The sequence below is a fragment of the Archocentrus centrarchus genome, chromosome 9 (genome assembly GCF_007364275.1).
Source record: "Archocentrus centrarchus isolate MPI-CPG fArcCen1 chromosome 9, fArcCen1, whole genome shotgun sequence".
Taxonomy (NCBI): domain Eukaryota; kingdom Metazoa; phylum Chordata; class Actinopteri; order Cichliformes; family Cichlidae; genus Archocentrus; species Archocentrus centrarchus.
In genome coordinates, this window is record NC_044354.1 from 21196541 (window position 1) to 21218503 (window position 21963).

A 21963-nucleotide genomic window follows, 5' to 3' on the forward strand; every position below is an offset into this window, starting at 1 on the left:
TTATTTCAGTTTTGCCTTCCTTTCAGGGTGATAAGAAGCTGGGACTGCAGCTGTGCAAGGAACACAGGTGGTGGTGGTGGTGAGGGGGGGGGGGGGGGATAAGATGATCAGGATTCTGGAGGAGGGTCAGCATCCTCTTCAACAGGTTTTGGTAGCTTTGTCAGGATTGCCTCTGCTTCCTCAAACATCTGGGGGAGGGGGGGGACAAATGATTAAATATGTAGGCACAAATACACAGTCTGTTTTTGAAAACTTCAAATGAAGTTTAAAATGATCTCTTACTGGCATAAATTGCACGTCCTGGAAGAGTTCCTGTATGAAACGTCTTGAGGTCAGGCGAAACGCACAGTGGGATAAGAGGTGAGAAACCTCAGAGTACAGGCAAATGTCATCAAACGCATATGGAAACTTCTCTTTTATCCTGAAGAGAGAGGAAAGATTTTTTTTTTTTTTTTTTTTATTTAGAGAACTTGAAAAACAACTTCAAAATACATACAGCATATACGTAGAAGGGGGGAAAAGGAGTCTTACGTCAGTAGTCCTGTTTCGTGGCCTTTGGTTCCTACAGAAGAGCTGAGGTTGATGATGAGGCGGAGCACCTCCTTCCTCAGTAAGACTCGAGAGGCGGGGCCGTCTTCGGATATTGCCTTGCCACCTGAGGGAAGAAAGCAAATATTTAATATGTGCTCTAACAAAAGCAAAAAAAGTTGCTAACAGGATACTGAGCCGTGGCAGAGGGGGGGTGGAGTGTGTTATTGGATGCAATTGGGGAACCGAGCTGGCTGCTGGCTGTGCAGAGCAGCAGGGGAACTGTAGGTGACCTAAGGGGAGAGTCCAGAGTATGGAGAACTAATCCGAGCAAATAAAGAGAGGAATCCGGAGCAGAGATGCCAAATCAGACAAGTTTCAGGTGTGAGGAGCAGTGTGGACAGTGGATGAGAGAGAAAGGTTGCAGGTCCAAGTGGAAGAGGTGGGTAAAATATAAAGTATTTTAGTGTAAATAATGCTACCCATTGTCCAAAATTCATTTTTAACTTCTCCTTTATGTCCTTCTTCTACAATAGTTGAGCTATTTAAATGTGTTAGTTACTGTGTTGTTTGTTGTATTCTTTACAAATTCTAAAATATATTTTACCATTATGATTTGTAATGAAATGATCCATCCATCCATTCTCTTCCGCTTATCCTTTTTCAGGGATGCGGGGGTGGCTGGAGCCTATCCCAGCTGTCACAGGGCAAGAGGCAAATAAATGTGTGGAGTTTGCATGTTCTCCCCGTGTCTGCGTGGGTTTCCTCCGGGTATCCAGTTTCCTCCCACAGTCCAAAGACATGCAGTTACTGGGGTTAGGTTAATTGGTCACTCTAAATTACCCAGAGGTGTGAATGTGAGTGTGAATAGTTGTCTGTCTCTCTCTATGTTAGCCCAGCGACAGGCTGGAGACCTGTACAGGGTTTAATCTAAAAAGGCTTTGCTAGTTAAATAAAGATTTTCTCTCATTCGGATTTATTTTGACAGTTGACAGTCTAGAGAGACAGGAAGCAGGGGCAGAAAGAGAAAATAGTCCAACAAAGGATTTGAACTAAAGACATGCAGATATGTGGTGATGCATCTTAGCTGTTAGGGAGGCTGTAGACTTTCTGCTGGGGAAAAAAAGCAGAACTTTTTTCCTTTAGCTTACCAATGACAATGTCACCAGGTGTAGGTGTGCTACAGACTGAGCCTTGTGACACAGCAGCATCGCTGCAGCCCGACACCCCAGAAAATTTGGACTGTGGCATCACCTCCAGGCGATGGCCGCTCTGGCCTCCCCATGATGGAAAGTCAACAAAATCTGGCAAGGAAATAAAAAAGGCATTTCCTGAATTCTCCACTGAGTTTAAAATCATATCAATGTAACTGACTGAATGTGTCCGTGTCAGCTTACCTGTACGAGTGTGTGTGCTGTTGATCTGTGGTTGGGTGGGGTATCCAAGAACGATGGCTCCCACGCAGTAGAGGCAGTTTTCTTCAGTGTGATCCTGCAGGCCTGTCTCCTCTGACCCCACCAAGTGGTTCGGGGTGTCTCCTCGGTGCACTATCAGCTCAGAGATGCTAAACTGCTGCTTCAGTACTGGGATGGCAGGACGATCACCTACAAAGGGAAGCACAAATAGAAATCAGTCTCTTTCTTTTTGCAATTCAGTTATTTAATTAGGTGCAAAGTCACCGTTACCATCGCCGTCACCAAAAAGAAAGCGTTTCCGCTCTTCTGATGGCGGGCTGATCCTCTGCTGAAAGTAGGCCGAGTCTCTGATGTGGAACATGTGATTGATGTGCATTGGCAGCGCCAGGCCAATGTAGTCATCATTACACCCGAAGGTGACGCTGGAGACCATTGAGCGTACTGAAGAGCAGCGGTGAAGGGTGCTTTGGTTGATGGGACTGAGTAGTTCTTCTTTGTCCAGAGAGGCAAAACTTAGAGCTTTCAGAAACCTAGGGAGGGCAAGAGGAGAAGTGCGTGAGAGGATCTGGGGGGAGAGGCTGGGAAAGAAAAGGAATGTGGGGAGTAAATGGAAAAAAAATGTTGGATAAAAGAACAGAGAGGGGGAACTCATTAATAGTCTCTAAAGCCTGACATACTGCAGAAACCCATTAGGGCAGCAGCAACAGTCATTGTGTTTCCACTGTCTAAGTTTTAAAGTAAGAAATGAATTAATTTCTATAGGTACAATATGCAGTCGATAAGAACAATGTTTAATATACAGGTTGAGAGTTGAGAGCTTACGTGTTTGACTTTTGTGTCAGAGCTTCAGCTCTTTTCTCAGTTCTTCACACTCTCACATTTCCTTATTTTCTGGTCCTGATTTTTGCACTACCTAATTCAACTTACCCACCACTGTTTTTCCATGCATGACTTATCAGTTATGATCCATTTTATACTATAAAACAGAATATATTCTAACACAGAACATGGCACTTATCTGTTTGCCATTTCTATTTTTAGTTAGGGTCACAGGGGGCCACTAGAAAATGACCAGTCTACATGGGACTTACTCAAACAGGAAAGCAATGGCAGATCAACTGTAGGCAAGGAGCTGTTAGTACTCTATTAAAGCAGCAACAACTTATTGATCTGTCTGAACTGGTGCTAGAAGCTACAGCTCTAAGGAGGACACAAGCTAGGTCCACCCACCGCGGTACAAGTGTTCTGGACAGCCTGCGGTATGAACTTAAGGCGCTGGGTTCTGGACAGGTAACCCTCCTATCTGATATCCTGACAGACATAGCAAAAGGTACACAAAAGAGACACCCCCATCTGTCATTGCAAAGGTAGAACACAATCAAAAGCGAAGCCCAAGCTAGCACAAATTAAAGCATGTTTTTGAGTTTTTCTTTAAGATGACGTCTTCAAGCAGCAGCAAACATCATTTGAATACACTCAGGAAGATAACAGAAATAAACAGATGGGTTAAGATGTCTGGTTTCTATCATATAATCCCTGCAGTGGTGCTAAATTACCTGCGAGGAGTGAGTCTGGAATCAAGGCTGCCGCTCTTCATAGTGATGGTGTCAGTGAACAACACATCTTTGGCAGGTGAAGCTAGCGCTTCACTGTGCGACAAAGATGGGTGTATCCTCTGCTGCTGCAGCCTCTTCAGCGTAGCGTAGCCCAGTGCGTCTCTTGGGCTGGTGTACATGAAGCTACAATCAGCCAGGCTTTTTATGGTGGTCACTGAGGGGGACTTGAGAGACTGAGCTCGGCGGGGGAGAGTGTGGGAGGACCCGGGTGGTACCAGAGAGACAGTGGAGGACTTGGATGTGGACATGTGGTTAGTCTGGGACTGGGGGGTGAGAGACGAGAGTGTTTTGACAGTTTTGGCAGACACTACTGTGTTGAGGCTCACGCAGTCAGACGAGTCGGGTTCAGCCTCCGGATGCTCGGGGTTTCCAACAGTCTCCCGGGAGGGGCTGGAGCTCATGGAGCTGATGCCGCTGGTTGTGGTGTCCGTGTTAAAGCTCTGACTGCGGCTTTTAAATTGAGTACCTCCGCCACCCCCTCCAACATTGCCTCCACTAGAAGAGCCGCCATCCCCTGCTAGACGCTCTCGGCTACTCTGCTCCCTCTCCCGGCTGTGGTGCTCTGCAGTCCCGTGCCCGCCTAGAGTACTGAGTCCAAGGCCTGAGCCTCCCCCTCTGGCCAGCCTCCCATCCACAAGGTGCTCCTCCGAGCCCCCCCTGGTCCCGACAAAGGATGTCTCCAGGCTGACTGTTGGACTCTTTGGCATTCCTCGGCCATTAAACACAGGAGTAAAGATGTCCCCCTGGTTTGGGCTGTAGACAGAGGGCTCGGTCACTGTCCTGTTCCGCCTCATGCTCCCTGTCTTGAGCTCAGTGGGAGTGCGGGAGCCTGACTGTGTTTTGGGGTCGCTGGTGGAGCGTAGTTTCTTGCTGGGGAGAGACAGGGAGTTCAGGAAGCGAGTGCGAACGAAGCGAGTAGAGGCCAGGATTGTAAAGGGGCTGCGGTCTTTGATTGGTTTGGAGTGTAAGTAGAAAGACGTCTCGTCTGACTGGTCCAGAACATCATACTTGTCATCGTCCAGGATGTACATGTCTAAGAGAAATGATATGAATTAAGAACACAATAGAGGCAAAAAGGTCTAACCTCTACCACCATTTGACTGGGTATATCAGTAATTAATAATTATTATACAGATCATTACAAAATAAATACAAGAGTTTTTCCAATTGTGTAGAAATGACGGGGGATAAAGACAATGTGCTACTTACTTGGTTGAGACTCACTCTCGCTGTTGTGGCGGGAGCTGGTGGACTCTGAGTTTAAACTGAGCGTACTTGGTACTGAAGAAAGCTCAGATGTCAGCTGTGTGTCGATCTCATCTGGAGTGACGGGCCACAGCGTCCTGCGACTGTGTCTGACTGCATCCCAACCAAACTGTTTTAGCACCTCACAACCTTGCTTGGTCTTGGCTATCACACCCAGTACATAAACACATGTCCTGTGAACAGCAGATGACAGTCAAAATGCAACCTATCGTGCATGAAATAAAGGAAACACTTCCGACTCATTTGTTTTGCATGTTAAGCATGTTCATGTTGACTTGAACATGCTTCGAGTCAACATGTTCAGTAGTTATGCTGTTTAAACGTAGCTGAATAAAAGACAAAGAAAGAAGCGCTCACCCTCGTACTGACAGCACCTCACAGTGCTGAGCCAGTGCAAGGATATCAGGAATGACATTCTCCTCCTGCAGGAGATTCAGACCCCAGTTTGAAGAGCCAATGTTGCCCTGAAAGGAAAAACAACATCCACCATCAAGGCATTGACTTTGTGAGTATTATTATTATCATTAAAGCTTAACTTATGTGAGACTGACTAGTGCCCAGAGAGCAGCTTTGAGCTGTTTAATGCCCTCCCAGGTGTCCAGCATCGGGGAGCGAACTGTGTAGCTAAGGTCAGGAACTACACTCTGGAGACAGATGGGGGGAAAAAGACAAAATAAATGACAAATTTGACACCATTTAGTGCTACAGAACAGCTAAATAACAAGGTTAGTAATTAAAAAAAAAAAAAAAAAAAAAAAAAAAAAAAGACCATACCTGAGCCTCTAATAGATGACAGCCTGTCTTGTCGTGAACCAGCTGACCATACAAGTGTACCGGCAGATAGACATTTGGTCTTTGTAACCTGGAAACAAGGTCAAAGAAATTAGGCACAGTTAAAAATACTTTCACTGCTGCAGCCCGTCAGGTGGCGCCAAATTACATCTTCTCACCTTTGGTTGCTGCGTCTGACATAGTTGTCTCCATCGACAGGTTTGCGGTAAGTTGTTAGTGCTTCATTGAGCTGCTCCTCTATCAGGTCCACATATTTAAGGTTGTACTCCTGCAATATAAATGAGTCTACTTAATATTCATTTTTATGTGTCCTTGTTATAGCCAAATGAATTCAGAATATTTGAATGATTTCATTAAGCTGCCTGCTGATATTTGGATAATACCTTTTGCCATTTATCCAGCTGTTTGCTGACATAGCCCCTCTCATTGAGGTAGGAGAAACCTTTAGGAATGGACAGGAACCTAAACAGCAGAAAAAAAAACAAACAAAAAAAAAAAAAAAGTAGAGGTAGAGCGTATTCAAGAAGGACTACTTGAAAGTGACATGTGGCATTTTTGTAAAACACTTCTGGTAAGCAGTGCTGTGGAAGGAAACACCCACCTGAGGAGCAGCAAGAGGCCTTTGTCTCCCAGGTGGGACACAGCTGGTTTCAGCTGGATTAGAGCGTGAAGGTTGGCCTATAAAGCAGCAGAGTGGGCATACTGTCAGATAACACCACTGAGTTAATGATACTTTCGCTACTTTATTATTTCATTGCTGTGCTGACAACAATCTAAGCGGCGTCATCACTCACCTTGTCTTCACATGCCTCATCCAGTATGTCCAGGGCCTCCATGGACACAGCCTTGCTGTGGTCGTGAAGCTGTGTGACCAGCAGCTCCATGCCCCAACTACTGAAGAACTCCACGCCTGCACGCAGCAGCACACGGAGGTGCTTGGTGGCATACAGCCTGCATGTCTGCTCAGCAAGACAAGAAGCATTGTGTGTTAAACGGTGGTGCAGGCATTTAATTGCATTGAAAAGCTACCATTTTTCAGCAGGTGTGGTAGGTGGAGGAAAATGAGGTGATTAGGTGTGTTTAAAAAAAAAAAAAAAGTGCAAGTTTGGAAATAGATGATTCTGGGGTTTTTTTGCACGAGGTAAGAGGTAACTGACCACTGTGCAGGAAAAAACAGTTTCCCCATTACTACTCAATATGCATTCTGTGTGTCTAGCTATCTTGCTCTTATCACAGCTTTCTTACATCAGTAGCAGCAGTGAGGATCTTGGAGAGGATCACTCTGGCCAGACCATCTCTACTATAGTCCAGTGTGGATACAGCAAGTTTCAGCACAGCATCCTGGTTCTTTACAGAGCACAGATTCAGCAGGCTGCAAATACAGGAAGAAAAAAAAAAAAAAAAGTGCAAATGTCACCTTGCAGGATGTTTTATCAAACAGCTCTGACACTGTTTCACTCTGGGGGCCTGGAAAAGCTCAGAATATCTTTCCGGTTTTTCTGCTCACTCACCACTGAAACAGGCCACATTTCTCTAGTAGTTTGACTCCCTGTGGGTGTGCAGAGAGTGTCCCCAGGAAGAGAAAGTAGTGTTGGCTGAGTGTAGTGAGCAGGCCATTACTCTGTAGACAGCGCTCGGGCTTCATTCCCGAAGACGAGGACAGCCATGACACCATGTCCTTCACCAGGTCCTCCAGGTAACCCTGGCCATCCTGGTGATAGTAGGAAAAGAGTAAGAGTCAACAACAAAGGCTCATAAATGACAGAAAATAAAATGAGAATATGTGCATCGATGCAAACTTCTCTAACCTCATCAGAGTCCATGAGGAACTCAACAAACTGACAGCCAACCACAGTGAGTTGCCTGGCCTTTACATGATCCAACCCGAGCCCTGCGTACAATTTACTACTGGGCTTATAAAAGTACAGCAGCCTCCGAACAAACCTGCATCACACAGAAATAAATGGAAATTTAAAACAGGAGGTGAGAAAAATACACCAAACTGCATCAGCTTGGTATGTTGGGCTGTGGTTAAAAAAAAAAAAGCCTTACTTGTGCATCTGTTCATCTTTGTTGTTCCTGAGGTTTACATGTGGCCACTGAGAAGACAAAAAAAACCCCAAACCAAAGCATGTTTTTACACAAGAAAACCCAAACACTAAGTCTGTGGTGCTACATGTGAACAGCCTGACCTTAAGGATGGTGGCAATTAGCAACCAGTTCCACTCCAAGTTCTGCTTGTGGTTGAGAATCTGACTGTCTTTCAGGTTCATCATCAGTGCTTCCTCTGTGTCCTGAGCACAAAGGCAGAAAAAAGCAGCTCTATAATATTTAAACATTTAAATATTTAGCTTTACATTGTGCCAATCAGCCTCCCTCTTTCAAACCTAAACAAACACCACATATCGCTGCAATAAACACACTGAAGATGAAGCTAAGACCAACCGTAAGATGGCAAACAAGCATATCTCCAAAAGAAAAAGAAAAAAAACATTCCCTTAAACTACTGCAAACAATGTTGGTATTTACCTTAATGACATAGATGTCCTTGTGGACACGTGAGTCTCTGCGGTTATGTGACGACACAGACTTGCGAATGATGTGGTCCAGGTAAAGACTGTGTGGTTTCAAACCTTTCTTCTTCTTCTCATGGAAACGTTTCAGATTGTTGACGGCTGCACTTGCTCGCCTGGAGCACACAGCAGTACAGGTGGAGTATGTTTTACAAGTGGTTTAAACATTTTTTTTAACACATATTCAAGTAAGGCCTGGAGACCAGTCAGCAACCCCCTGGCAACCTTCCGGTCACTAGGGAAAAATACATATTCTCCAAGCGGTTGGCGAGTGGTTGCTGGAGGTTACTGGCTGCTGCTCTGTGAAATCGGTTGCAAAGAGGGTGCTGCACCAACAAAACCTCCTTTTGTGGTTTTGTGAGTGTGGGGCAGTTTGTACTCACAGTCGTTTCTCTTGAGGGATGTCAAAGGAGGCTGCCATGTTGATGAGGGTGGGAAGGCAGTGCAAGTGGTGACTATGGGAATGAGGAAGGATGGTATTTGCCTAAACACGAGAGAAATAAAACCATGAATAGAGCATGAATAGAACATTAAAGTCACTGGAACAGATCTGTTTTTAGAACTATGCAAAATTATAATTCAATCTTTTTATTTATTTATTTTTTTAAATATATACATTACCATGTGTAAAAGTTCTCCCAAGAGGATAGTGGCCCTGACAGCAAGCTGGTCATCACTACTAGTCACAACTTCAACAAGGCCCTACAGTATCAAAAATAAGGGAGAAGGATATCAACATAAACACTTGAAAGCTGCTACAATATAATACCATGAAAGTCACGCACAGCTGGCCTTAGTAAATTAAAGCACTTTCCATTTACTGTATGAGCTCACCTCTAAAAGCCCACTGGAAATGAAGGCAGAAAGAACAAATGCCAGGTAGTTGTCCATCAGGTCAGGCCTAATGAAGCAAGCAGATACAAATTGTTCTTATGGTTCGTTTACACACTGAACTGGCAGTTCTGTCATTATATTTTATTTCTATTCTTTGCTTTCATGTCTCACCTAGACCGGGCCCGATGAGGTAGGATGACTTTGGCCTCGGCAGCAACAAACCCATCAGACAGTCTCCAGGTGTCCTGGAACCTGGCGGGGTCTGCAAAGCAAACACAAGTGTATTAGTGTGTGTAAAGCATGGACCTACTTGGAGTCCAGAAGAAACAAAGCATTTAATTGTATATTTAGCTGAAAGTAGTGCCCAGACAACATATTAAAAACTAAGATTTTTTTTTTATCTTCTGAAAGGAAAAAATGTAAGTTTCTGGATCATGTTTGAATTTGTATCTGTGGATCTGATAATGAACTGTGTCCACTCATGATGATGATGATTTTCAAAAGTGTTCCTAACCCCTTGAAGTGACCAAATATCTATTTTTGATGCAGTGTTGCCCGAGGGCCTAAAGATGACTGCCATTTAGGTTTGGTTTCTGGCGTCCTGTTTGCACAGAGACTTCTCCAGATTCTCAGAATGTTTAATGATATTTTGTGCTGTAGATAATTAAGACTTCTGCTTTTCTGTTTCCAAATTATACACTGATAAGTGTTATTCCTGAATTGTTCGACGACTTATCCACAGGGTGCTTTTCATCTTTACTTCTGAAAAACTCAAACTTTCTGGGAATCTCTTTTTACACACAGTTGTGTTACTTATTAAGCTAACAAGCTGTGAGATGTTCTGCCATTTTGTTTAGTTTTACATTGAACAGCCTTTCTATTCTTTTGCTGCCCATATAGCAAGCGTATATTTTTCAACAGTTTCTCAGTTTCAGTGTTTGTTCTTTATATGGGTTCAAATGATTTGACAATAATCCCATATTTTTGTACTTACCGACACTAAGAAGAGCTTCAGTGAAGTCTTGAGTTACAATGGGCACGGGAAGCCTGAATATCTCGTATAACACCTCCAACAAGCCTTTCTGCAGAGCACATTTTATAAAACTGGTTAAAATTAATAACACTGGATATGGCAAAAGCTGTATTATTGAGCAGTGGAAAGGGCACTTATAATGTTAATGCTGTGTAAAACAGTGGTTTAAAGGATTCAGGGAATCCATTTTATGCTTGATCCGTTGGTTCAATAAGATGGCATGACAAAAATACTTTGTGCTTTGGTTCTGACGCCAAACACTAAATATATATAAAAACCTGTTTCATACAGGAAATGTTGGTTTATTATTATTTTCTAATGTAACTCCATCTAATTGCAGTCCAATACAAACACTGGACGAAATCTTAACAGGCAAGCGATCAAATCAGTGTTTTTGAATATTCAACCATCCTTAGCCCCCAAACATTTTTATACTCACCCTAACTTCCATATTTGGTATGCAAAGTAAACCAATTAAAGACTGGATTCCAGAATTTCCAGCCTTGCATAGGTTGATAATTCCTGAGCAAAAAAATAGGAGATATTTAACACTAGATACGCTTAACAAATATTTACACAAAGAATAATTACATTAATATTAAAGCCCTTACCAGACCAAGAGCGGAAGGCGGCCACTATAGCCATTCTGCTGGACAAAAAACGGGCCTCTCGGTCTTCCCTGTGAACACAAAAACAAACATTTTTAAAAAAAAAATTTTTTTTAAATCACGTTCAGTACACACGACATCATTATGATCTCTATAGGGGGGGAGGGGGGGAGGGGGTCAAAAAAAACATTACAAAGCTTTCTGCAAAGGATCCAACTACACAACACAAGCAAAACATAAAAGATCTTTTATAAAAATCTGACTTCACATCCTTTGGCAAGCTGCTGTGGAGTCAAGTCACCCTGACAACAAAGGTCGCCTAACAAAAACACTACACAAACCCTCCTCTCTCTCTCTCTCTCGGTTTTACCAATATTGGAACATAGCAAACAGTCAACAGAGGGAAATGCCAGACACTCAATCTTTTTGTTTCTATTGTAACACAGGCTCTTCATACCACCACACACACTCACTTGAGTTGCCCTTCAGCCGTGTCTGCGTTGTGACGATAGTGAAAATCAGTGAAAGGCGCGAGGATTTGCTGGAAAACAGAGCACAAAAACAGAAGACTGACGCATTCAAAACACAACAGTAAAGAGAGCTTTACATTACATCTTTATTTACTATTCTCAGGAAACATCTTGTAGTAATAATTAACCTGCTACACATCTTATATAACATCTGTGTGACTGCAGTGATGAGTCTCAAGTGTTTACAGACAATGAGGCTTTAGAGAAATGCTGTAACTGATTACTGTAAGCTCCATGGGAAAGAGACGGGCACCTACAGCTCTGCTAATCCTGACTGGAATGGCTCCCAGCACACTGGCTCATTTATAAACAGAAGCTTCTTCTCAATTCATAAACTATCTGTGTCAGAGTGCAAGTGTGAATGTGTGTGTGTGCTGTATACCTCCAACTCAACATCAACACGCACATACTGGCGGGTGCGTGGGTGGTTGAGTAAATGGAGTATGGTGGTGATAAGTGCTTCGTTGATGCGACTTAATTGACAGTCAATCACACTCTTAAGGATGGTGCTGAGGCCTCCCCGTTTGGCCACCACCTCTGGGTTTTTCAGAGCTACACAAGCAATGATAATAATGTCAAACAATAATAGTGCTACATGTTAGAAAGTTTTTCTTTTAACCCCAAGAGCTCTCACTCAAAGGCCATGGACTTACCTAGCTCGCATACGATGGCAATGGCAGCGCGGACCATGCGGTCTCGCTCCTGCAGGCCATCAGTCCCCACAGCAATTAAAGAGTTTGCAATAGATGTGGGAAAAAGCATGGCGTTGACAGTGATGATCTACAGAGGGACGGAGAGAACAGAAACATGAGTCATCAAAAACAAGTCACGACAAAGAGAGGCAAAAAATAACTTCAGTGCTTTTTTCTTATTTAAGGCCACTTTTTGTAGGTTTCCAGAAAAAGAAAATCAACTTTTGAAATGCAAAAACAGGATCTGACTATTCTGAAGGTCACATATTTAGTTCTTGTAAAACTGGTAGTTCCTTCAAAAATTGAAGCTGAAACTGCAGCACTGACTGTGTGCTGTGTGAAGATTTACAGTAAACTACACTATAAATAACCTCGCCTGCAGACTCATGCAAACCATCCCCACTGACACTCCAGCTAACCCCGGGATCTTTCTGGCGGCATCTTGCTGGCAGAAGACTGAGCAGTGAGGGCAAATTCCTAGAGTGGCATGAGAGTGACTCTACAACTGGAAAGAAGGAACAGAGATCAACAAAACATATATTTTCTTACCTTTCGGACAAGTCGTAGAGCCTGAGTCCTCTCCCCCTCATTACTCTGCTGGATGTCAATGCATCTGAAACAACCCACGGACGTAATTACTCATGTGCCATGGCTAGGCAAAAAAAACCCAGAAAACAATGCTTTAGCAGGAGAAGACTGGCTGAAGTATGGTACTACAAACTAACAAGCAGCTTTTCTAAGAAACTGACTGTTGTGCAAAAAAAAAAAAAAAAAAGAAAAAAAGGGGAGGAATACACTTTAGCCCATAACATGAAGCCAACCCAACAGCCTTTCCATCTGACTGGGTTGGTCAAAGCAGAAGCTCACCTGGCTATCAAGTAATCCACCTGTAGTCTGAGGACCTTCTGCAGTATGCTGGTATCTCTAATGAGGTAGCGAAGCGCCCGCAACCCCGCAGCACGCACTTCTTTAGCTTCATTAAGGAGAGCTAGTCGCAGACTAGAGATTGAAAATAAACAATAAAATGAATGAAACTACAGCATAGACAACCTGACACCAAATTTGACTATTTCCTGAATTATTTAATGAACTTGACAATTTTTTATTTATTTTTTTTTGCTGGTTTTCAATTACAAATTCAAAACATCTGTGTTCCAAATGCAGAACAGCTTAACAGCTACAATAAATAAACAGAGCACATTAAAAAAGGACATACTTTATCTACACTACTATTTGTTGCCGAGAGCACTTACCAAATGATGATTTCTTCATATGTAAACCCAAAGTTTTCCTCGCGGTGGCCAATGCTGCACAGCAGCTATAAGACAGAAACAGAAAAACTATCTGAATATGGCTATGGCTACATTAGCATGGCTTTAGTCAAGGGTAGGAGTAAGCCAAGTCCAGCCATATACATGCTGACTTAACTGTGAATGGATAACTGTGAATGAACGTATGCTTTCACCTGTTTTAGACAAAGGCTCTAAGAAGAAAAGCCATAGAGGCAACACATTCACAGACTGAGCGACTGCCTGCCACCATTTGTTGCTTAAGCACATGCTTGTATAATAATATGTGAAAATACAAGGAGATAAGAGACTCTCCGATAGCTGGAGTAATTCTGCTGTATTGTTCTCTCATAGCCTAGATATGTGCTCCTATTTTCTCTACCCCATCAGGCCTGGCACTCAGCATGACCCTGTTTCCAGCATGAATGTCTACCTTTAGCAATTCCCTCACGGCAGGTAAGGCTGTGCAATATGGCTAAAAGAGAAAAAAAAGTCATATCTCATTACACTTATAAATGAAGTCTTATACACACTACTTGATGACTCATTTTAGTTAATTATTTTTTAATATATATTTATCCATCTGAGAGACATCCTTGTTTCCAAAGTTCAATGGCTGCTAACCAATGTCCTCAATAGCATTCAGCTTCTTCTCCAGAGAGCCTCTTGTACTAGGGTCAAACGGAGTCCAATTCCACAGTCTTGGACGGCAGCCGACAATGGCCGTCCTTCTCCTGCTCTGGATGCCAAACTAACCAGAACCTACAGCAGATGGACTACTGGTACATGTGTTATTAGGCCGAGCACACCGAGCAGAAAAGAGCTATTAGATCTACTGTGCCCAGTTGCAGTCCAGGCAGAGCTGGAGTTCATCTTGAGGATGAGAGACTCACTGGACAGGCAGCCTTTTAGGTTGCTCTTTTTATTGCTAACTTTATTGTTAACTAACCTATTTGCAGATGAGAACTTGGTATTATTATTATTATTACATTTCAGAATCATGTACATACATGCACATGTGCACCCCATCAACTGCCACAAATACAATCAAAATCTGTGGAAAAATTGTGAGACGACAACAAAATTGTAGTATTTGTATTTTGTAAATCATAGTTATGCATTTCGATAAAAATTGTTTATATATAAATACAAATAAATATAACAAAAACAGTAAAGAAGAAAGATTGTACACTTCCACCTTTCACTGCAGAAAAATGGCCTTGAGGATCCTTCATGTAGGAACTGGGTGACTCTGTTGCCAGAGCACAAAGCCACAGCCATTGAGACATATAAGCCAGAAGGTGCATTCAAACTACTGAAAACAGCTTTAAAGTATCTAAAAAGCCTTATGTTAGTATGTGATGGTTATCCAAATGTTATGTAGACTGTCTGTGGAGCCCCCTAATAACGCAGAGTTGCACACAACAATTAGTGAGACAGTGAACTGCATAGTCAATATTTAGCATATCTGATTTTTTCAAATTTGGCTTTATGTGTTTAATAGCACTGAATATAATGACATGCTGAATATTCCACCAAGATATCCAAGGTAATAGGTCCTCCATCACTAAAAGGAAGAGCCACACAGACAGTTTGTGTCACCTGGCAGGACAAGTGACAACACCGCGCTGCCACTTTGGAGCTGCTATCTTTCTTAGAGGTACTCAAAGGCTCCTTCGCACAACCAGTCAATGCTACTCCATCACAGTTGTCTATTTTGCCATGCATTTCCTGATGCCAACACAGATAGTACTTTTTGTTTGATCTGTTCCTCAAAGCTGAGCAAAAATCTCTTAAAGCACATTGCAGAGCAGGAGGCAAGACAGAGCAGGGTGGGATGGGTGATGAGACGTAGGAAGGAGTATGAGGTTGTTTTAAAACAGCTGTGATGTCAGAGCGCAAACAGGCAAGATGAGGGGAGAGGAGATGGAGACAGGGTGCACGTGATGCTCTCGGGGGTGGGGGGGGTGGGGGGATTAGGTCACCCTCACTGTCCTGAAACCCTTATAAGGAATCAGAGTCATGGTGCTCTAATGGGATGTACACACACACACACACACACACACACACACACACACACACACACACACACACACACACACACACACACACACACACACACAAGTCATGGCTATAACCCTCCAGTCAGTTGTAAACAAGAGAGTTAGGTGTACAGATTACAGACACACAAACCCTCTCACTCAACCTCAAGCCTGCTCCAGTGCCAGCTGCACAGTTGCAGGAGGGCTAACACTCACTTGCTTAACAGCCACCAACAAGTGTTTACAATATGCCTGTGACCCACAGTCAGAAGGGGTTTGAGGCAGTGGGGTGAAAGAGGAAATTGAACTATGTCTAAGGTCAGGATTGTACTGTCTTGTAAACACACGAACGGACAGCTGCAGACACTACGGACTAGTAGTTGTTCTGATAATACTGCTTTTGAGTGAGCGCCACAGTTTCCCTCCTTGAATTATTGCTTGCGACTGTATTTATATGCATTTAAAGACAAACTGTACAGATGGCACAGACATAGTCAGAGTCGTCAAAACAAACTGAAGAGTACCCAAATAACTGCACCTATCTAATACCCACAGATGCCACTCTGACCCCAGTGTAGCGAAAGCGAAACTGTTGCAAAAGCACCAGCAGTGGTAAATAAAATCATTGTGCAAATGGCTTTGACTTTTTTTTTTTTTTTTTTTTTTAAATGAGGTGATGGGCAGCAGAACCAATGTGCTCAAAGCACAAGAAACTGCTAGTTTTCCATCTCATGCTCATCTTGCAATCATTAACTCATTTTCTACACCCTGTTATTCCTGTTCAAAATAACAGGAAGGAGACTACTCCAGTATGTTTTGGGTTGACGGCAGAAAAACACCCTGGAGAGGTCACCAGTCCACAACAGGGCTGACGAGGATGACAGCAAAGCCTAAAAGCACAGCTCACATGTAAAATCTAGTCAACCTTTTTTTGTTTAGGGTGTTTTGTAAAGGTTTTCTATCTGCTGTGAAATGGCAAATGAGCAGAAAACAACCTAAATTTCTTACTGTTCTTATTCATGTCCACATCACAAATAACTTATGTGGAACAGAGCAGTTAATGCAGCTTTAAATTTCTGGTCTTACATCTGCTACAATCCACGATAACATATTTGTGCTTTTTGTGCTTTTTGTGCCCCCCCCCCCAAAAAAAAAAAATCCTCATTATTGCCATCAACATTAAAAACCAAAAGAAAAAAATTGAATAAAGTCACAAAAAGCTGAAATATTTTACAGCTAAGCAAGTTTCACGTCCATACAAATAATAAACTAGACACTATTAATCTCAGATTTCAAAGTCAGAGTGCTGCTCCTGATGCACATTAGACTGGAGTGCTTTCCCATCCCTAGAGCTCCTGTTATATTCACTGTCAGCATCACAATGACAGGCACAGCTAGGCCTGCTGGCATCAACACCCAAGAGGAAAAGATCAAGGAGAGGTCAGCAGTGACACTACAGAGGAGCAGCAGCTAATCAATCTTTAGAGATATCTGAACTGAGTGGACCCTCTCAAAAAGCTGCATGTTTCACTACATTTCCACAAGGCAAGCTGCCTTTAATAAGGCAAAATTATCAGAGCTTGACAGCATTACCTTTATGAAGTTGTTCAGGTGGCCCAGTTTTCGCATGTTACTGACTCCGTGCGGTTTGGCCACATTTTGAAGGATTTCACGGAAGTTTTCTGATGGTTCTGAAGGAGAATGAAAAGGAAATACAATGTAACTAAGGGAGTCATTAAACCATATTGCCATAATATTAGTCAATGAACCATAATAGATATGCTGCAGGAAGGAAGTTGGTTTAGGTGGAACTAATGTAGAGTGTATAATCAAAACAAATACTAGACAGTAAAAAGCAAGACCTGAGCGGGAAGTGTTTTTGTTTTCAGTTCCTTTCAACTATGCTTCGCTAAATGTTTTGACAAACGGGAACTGCATTTTAAACAGAGGACTGTTTGATTGTGCTCGATGCCTTAACATCTACTTTGAGAGGAATCAACTTCCAGATACTGCCCTGTAAGAAAAATGTAAACGTCACACAAACTATGAACACATCTTATGAACAATCTTAAAGAGCTGCAAAGATCACTTTCTCCTCAACAACAAAGTGTGCCAGAGGATAAAGACTGACTCAGTTTCAACTTGTCAAAAGTAACAGCTATCTGTATTAGTCATCATTCTGACTGCTCCCAACACTACAATCAACCTATCATATCTAAACAAAATGCTCAAAAGTGGAAATGAGAAAAATACCAGACCAAAAGGTCACTTAATCTTTAACATACAATTAGCAGCACATACTAATCTTCAGACAACCTTACAGTATGATATGAATCCATCACGTTTTAATTTACAGGACAGTGATTACATGGAATTTAAACCCTTGGGCACCGACATAGTTTAGTTTTCTCCAGCTGCCTTAACGTCACGAAGAACGAACAAATAATGGAAATCATGCTGAAGCAGCTAACAGATTAGTTGTCAATCATGCATTTTCAGGTGAGCATTTCCCTTGTTAACACGGCTGTAATGAATCTAGCAGGGATCTGGGCCTGCAGGACTACGACGCCGCTGCTCCGCGTAAACAAACTGCTATGCAGTGTGGATGCTGGAGGAGTAGATCTGACAAGTTGTGCAGCTGTGTTATCAGTGTTCCTCTGGAAGAACCACCGTGTGTGCTGCCTCAATGCTCCTCAGCCCACAGCCTTCAGACTCAATTCCCATACAGTCAGCGCTGACAAATGCATGACTGCAACACTTATGGCTATTTGGCTAAATAACAGGCTATCGTGCCCACTCACGCCGATCAAAACAACAAGAGCGTCGTCACGGCTGGTTAGCTGGGGCAGCTAGCTAACAGCTAACTCAGCTAGTTAGTTAGCTCGTTGCCGCCTGTTGTTATGACATCGATAGCGACGTTTTCAGACCAAACGGTGAGGGAAAATGGCGAAATAACAACACCAGTGACGGGTCAAGCGCGTACACTGTGTAGATTTTCACCACGCGGGGATAGCGTTTGCAAAAATCGCCCTCATCCATTTTGAACAATAATCGCTTTCAGGGTGATGTGATGAAGCCTCTGCTTACCTCTACTGAGATCCAGCGGTACGTTCTCCTCCCCGCTGTCATTCCGACCTGCCAAAAACACACACCGCGGACACGCCGGGACGTTACTGCAAGGCCACCGCGTGCGTGACAAAATCATATTTTGCAATATCCTGCTTTTACAGCAACCCCCGAATCGAGGTTTGTTGCGCTTACCTCGCATCCGAAGACTCCGGATAGGACGGCCGCGGAAGCTGGCCGCCATGTTTCCAGGAACATACACAACACCGGAAACTTCGCGGGTTATCGCGAGAAAGCAAACAACGGACGGCTGTCCGCAAGTAGTCGCAGCAGAGCCGCCGCAGACCTAAGATCAGCTGGATCCTTTTTAATCTCCCTCTAAATCTTATCAGGGATGACACCGTAAATCTGACCTGGCGACTGTGTTAGGTTTTCAAAGAGGGATCTCATTTGAGAGCCAGACGCCATATAGTTTATATCACAAATATACGATTATCGTTTCAAATAAGTTGAAAATTTATCCAGTCATTAATTATTGTTTAAATATATGTTATTATTGTTTTTGATTGAAGAATACGTACAGTCATTTCATGTAGATGGTTATGTAAGAGAATGGTTCAAACTCCATGACCTTTACAATTCACAGCCATTACTGAAGACTTCACAGTGAACATACCTAAAGTCTGAGTAGGTGGTTAATTTTTAATGTAATTTTAATGAATATCTGGTCTGCAGTGAAAGACGAATATTTAAATTCACTCTACTGCAAGAAAAATACCTCAATTATAATTATTTAATGCATTTTGTTTGAAAATGTCAAAAGTAAAATGTCATATTACAGTACAGCTATTTTTGTCATTTTACTAGAGGCAAAAATGGTATTTGGTGGATAAAATAATAATAAATAATACACAATATTCAGGGTTTCAGGTCTTAAAACCAACACGGTGGCAGTGTCTTACCTGCAATAACCATTTTTGCACACTAGGTGTCCCCCATACACAACAGTCAACATTTCGTCAAGCTGTAGAAGCGGATTGAAAAGGGGCTTCACCTCTTCACCATTTAAAAGAAATGTACACTTGCTCAGTTAGGGCATATTTTGTATATACGCGCATTTATTTTAACTAACACCTAATTCCATGAACGAAAGTCACTTACATTTGTCTCTCTGTAGTCTGATCCATCCAAAGCATAGAAGTACTGTACAAACTTGACTGTAGATTAATCATGTGTGGGAAAAACCAGCATGGCTGTAACAGGCTTATTATAGTTATAATATTTCATTAATATAAACAGCCTAAAAGAAAGAGAAAGAAATATGTCACTGAAAATAGAGAAAGTGTGAAATCACATCAGAAAGTGATATGACAGGCAACTTTAAAAGTTATGTGCTTTGAATGCATCAGCTGGTGCCCAACATCATCATAAACACAAAAGCACTCAGTAGGTGATGGCTCTTTCTCTTCATTTAAACCCTCATGGCTTGCAATGAGAGATTTTATATTTACCTTTCCCATACTCTGTGATCTTACCAAATATATCACCACATACCAGGTAGATCATTCTGTTAGTGTACATGACTGGCTTTAAAATTTGTCAGTAATCACTCACCCAAATAAAATAAAATAAAATAAAAGCTTCAGCTGTAAACTATTTGATTGTTTTAACTCACTGGGATAGTGACAGCTGCTGTCTGCACTGCATGATAAAGACTGTAAAAATATTCTCTGTCTGTTGATTACAGTGTAAACAAAATGTGCTGCACAAAGTGCAAGCTCATAGTTTAAATGATGGTTGCAAGGAAGCACACATCTGGAAAGTAAATTTAAAGAAATTCACCACCTCTCATTAAATGAACTAGATAACTAAAATGCAGCCTAATCTGCTGCAAAGCAGCTTCAGATGGTTGCCATTACTGAGGTTAAATTTATTTTTCTTAAACCCGTGTTCTGGATTACTGACCACCTGACAGAGAGACTACAGTATGTGAGACTGGGCAGTGCTCTGTCTGATTTGGCAATGTGCAATAAAGGAACTCCACATCGCTCCAATGGAGACTGTGCTGTCTCCATTTCTGTTCACTCTGTACACCTTAGACTTTCAGCACATCTCCAGATCATGCCACCTACAGAAATACTCTTATGATTCTGCAGTGCTGGGATGTATTAGTGACTAGCAGGAGGAGGAATTCAGACCAGTAGTGAGTAATTTTGTGGAGTGGGTATAAATCATCTGCTTCTGAATGTGAATTAGACCAGAGAGATGGTGATAAACTACAGAAGGAAGAGGATGGCTTCATAGCGTGTGTCAGTCATGGGGCAGGATGTTGATGGGGTGGAGAAGTACAAGTTATCTGGGCGTCATTATTGAAAACAGGCTAAACTGTAAGATCAACAAAGAGGATCAGTTGTGGGGATTGCAGTGTACTTTGCTGTGGTCTGCTGGTGACACCAACACACTGAATAAACTGATCAGGAAGGCTGGCTCTGTGATTGGCTGCAAACTGGACAATTTTGAAGCTGTGGTGGAGAGGTCACTGAAAAAACTGTTATCCATCATGGAGAATCCTGACCTCCTTTTTCACCACCTGCTGATGGGCAGTGGACGACCTTCTCTAACAGACAGGCTGAGCTCCACTGCTACGAGAATAAATAAAGGAAATCGTTCATACCACGTGGTATCACCTGCTATAATGCAATATATCTGCCTGACAGGGCAGCATCTCCCAGATATTATTATCATCATTTCAACTGCTGCAACAAAAGAATTTCCCAAATATATGAATAATAAGGTACATCTCATCTAAGCATTTGAAGTTGTTAGCAGGGCAAAGCAAAAGTATTTTGATAAATATGTTAACAGACTGATATCTTAAAAGGGCTGTCCAAACTTAGGTGTTTGCTAACAGTGAGGTAACAGAAGCTGAAGTCTGCAGCTATGAAAAATGCCAAACATGTGTAGTGGGTGTAGCTTTTGCACAGAGAGAAGAACTTGTCAGACTGAATCATTTCAGGGTTGTGCATATGGTAAAATGTAATTGTTCATAACTATCAGTTAGTTCTGCGGACAGGATCACTAGGGATCACATCAGACAGCTGAGGTGTCACACAGTGCTGTCAGGCTTCAGATTTATGCATCATTACCCTCCACAGTCCATGGCCCAGTGTTTAAAGAAATCTTGTGAGCTGTTGTTTTGGAAAATCAGATCCCGTCTCAGATCACTGCTGAGGATATAATGAACTGGAGGACTGCAAAAAACACTTAAGTTACTACAGTTAAGTATATTTACCATTTAAAACAATGTATATATCAATATATACATTGTATGTATGATACATATGTATGAAATAATATCTACATTATCTATGTTAAATTCTTTGTAACTGCTCTCCCCTTTTGCACATTTCAAAAACAATTTAAAAAGTTAACTTGTTTCAAAAATACACTGTCTGCTGGTTTTCTTTCCTGCACACTAATAAGCCGTAATAATGGTTGCGTTAGATGTATAATGCACGAATGATCAAGCACGGGCAATATTAAGCTAATATTGCTGGGTAACGGCTTTAGCTGGGGGTAGGGTTGGCAAATCAAATTTTGCTTAAGGTCCCACAAAACCTTGAGTCCATTCTGCCATATGTGAATGTGATTGAGAAGCGCCGCCGTCTTTTCTGAGCTC

General features: G+C 42.3%; 1 protein-coding gene across 1 annotated transcript; it reads right to left on the minus strand.

Moving 5' to 3' along the window:
• LOC115785725 (rapamycin-insensitive companion of mTOR) lies at positions 1–18534 on the minus strand. The gene is made up of 37 exons (XM_030737538.1): positions 18480–18534; positions 18306–18353; positions 16812–16909; positions 13141–13205; positions 12755–12886; positions 12437–12500; positions 11849–11975; positions 11578–11747; positions 11139–11206; positions 10669–10736; positions 10497–10579; positions 10019–10106; positions 9196–9286; positions 9025–9091; positions 8812–8892; positions 8574–8674; positions 8147–8306; positions 7810–7911; positions 7670–7716; positions 7426–7561; positions 7129–7328; positions 6863–6989; positions 6412–6576; positions 6219–6295; positions 6001–6079; positions 5776–5885; positions 5600–5687; positions 5377–5469; positions 5183–5289; positions 4769–4998; positions 3500–4592; positions 2214–2521; positions 1926–2132; positions 1680–1832; positions 532–655; positions 283–421; positions 1–188 (listed from the first exon to the last, which is right to left on the minus strand). Exons 1-37 carry the CDS (start codon positions 18526–18528, stop codon positions 108–110), a joined length of 5226 nt encoding a protein of 1741 aa, XP_030593398.1. The 5' UTR covers positions 18529–18534; the 3' UTR covers positions 1–107.
• Positions 18535–21963: the final 3429 nt, after the last annotated feature.

Coding starts and splice junctions, on each gene's coding strand:
- LOC115785725 (XM_030737538.1), bottom strand. CDS start 18,528: ATGGCGGCCAGCTTCCGCGGCCGTCCTATCCGGAGTCTTCGGATGCGA. Junction 18,354..18,479: donor CCGGAGTCTTCGGATGCGAG/GTAAGCGCAACA, acceptor TGTTTTTGGCAG/GTCGGAATGACAGCGGGGAG. Junction 4,999..5,182: donor GAGGTGCTGTCAGTACGAGG/GTGAGCGCTTCT, acceptor TGCTGTTCACAG/GACATGTGTTTATGTACTGG.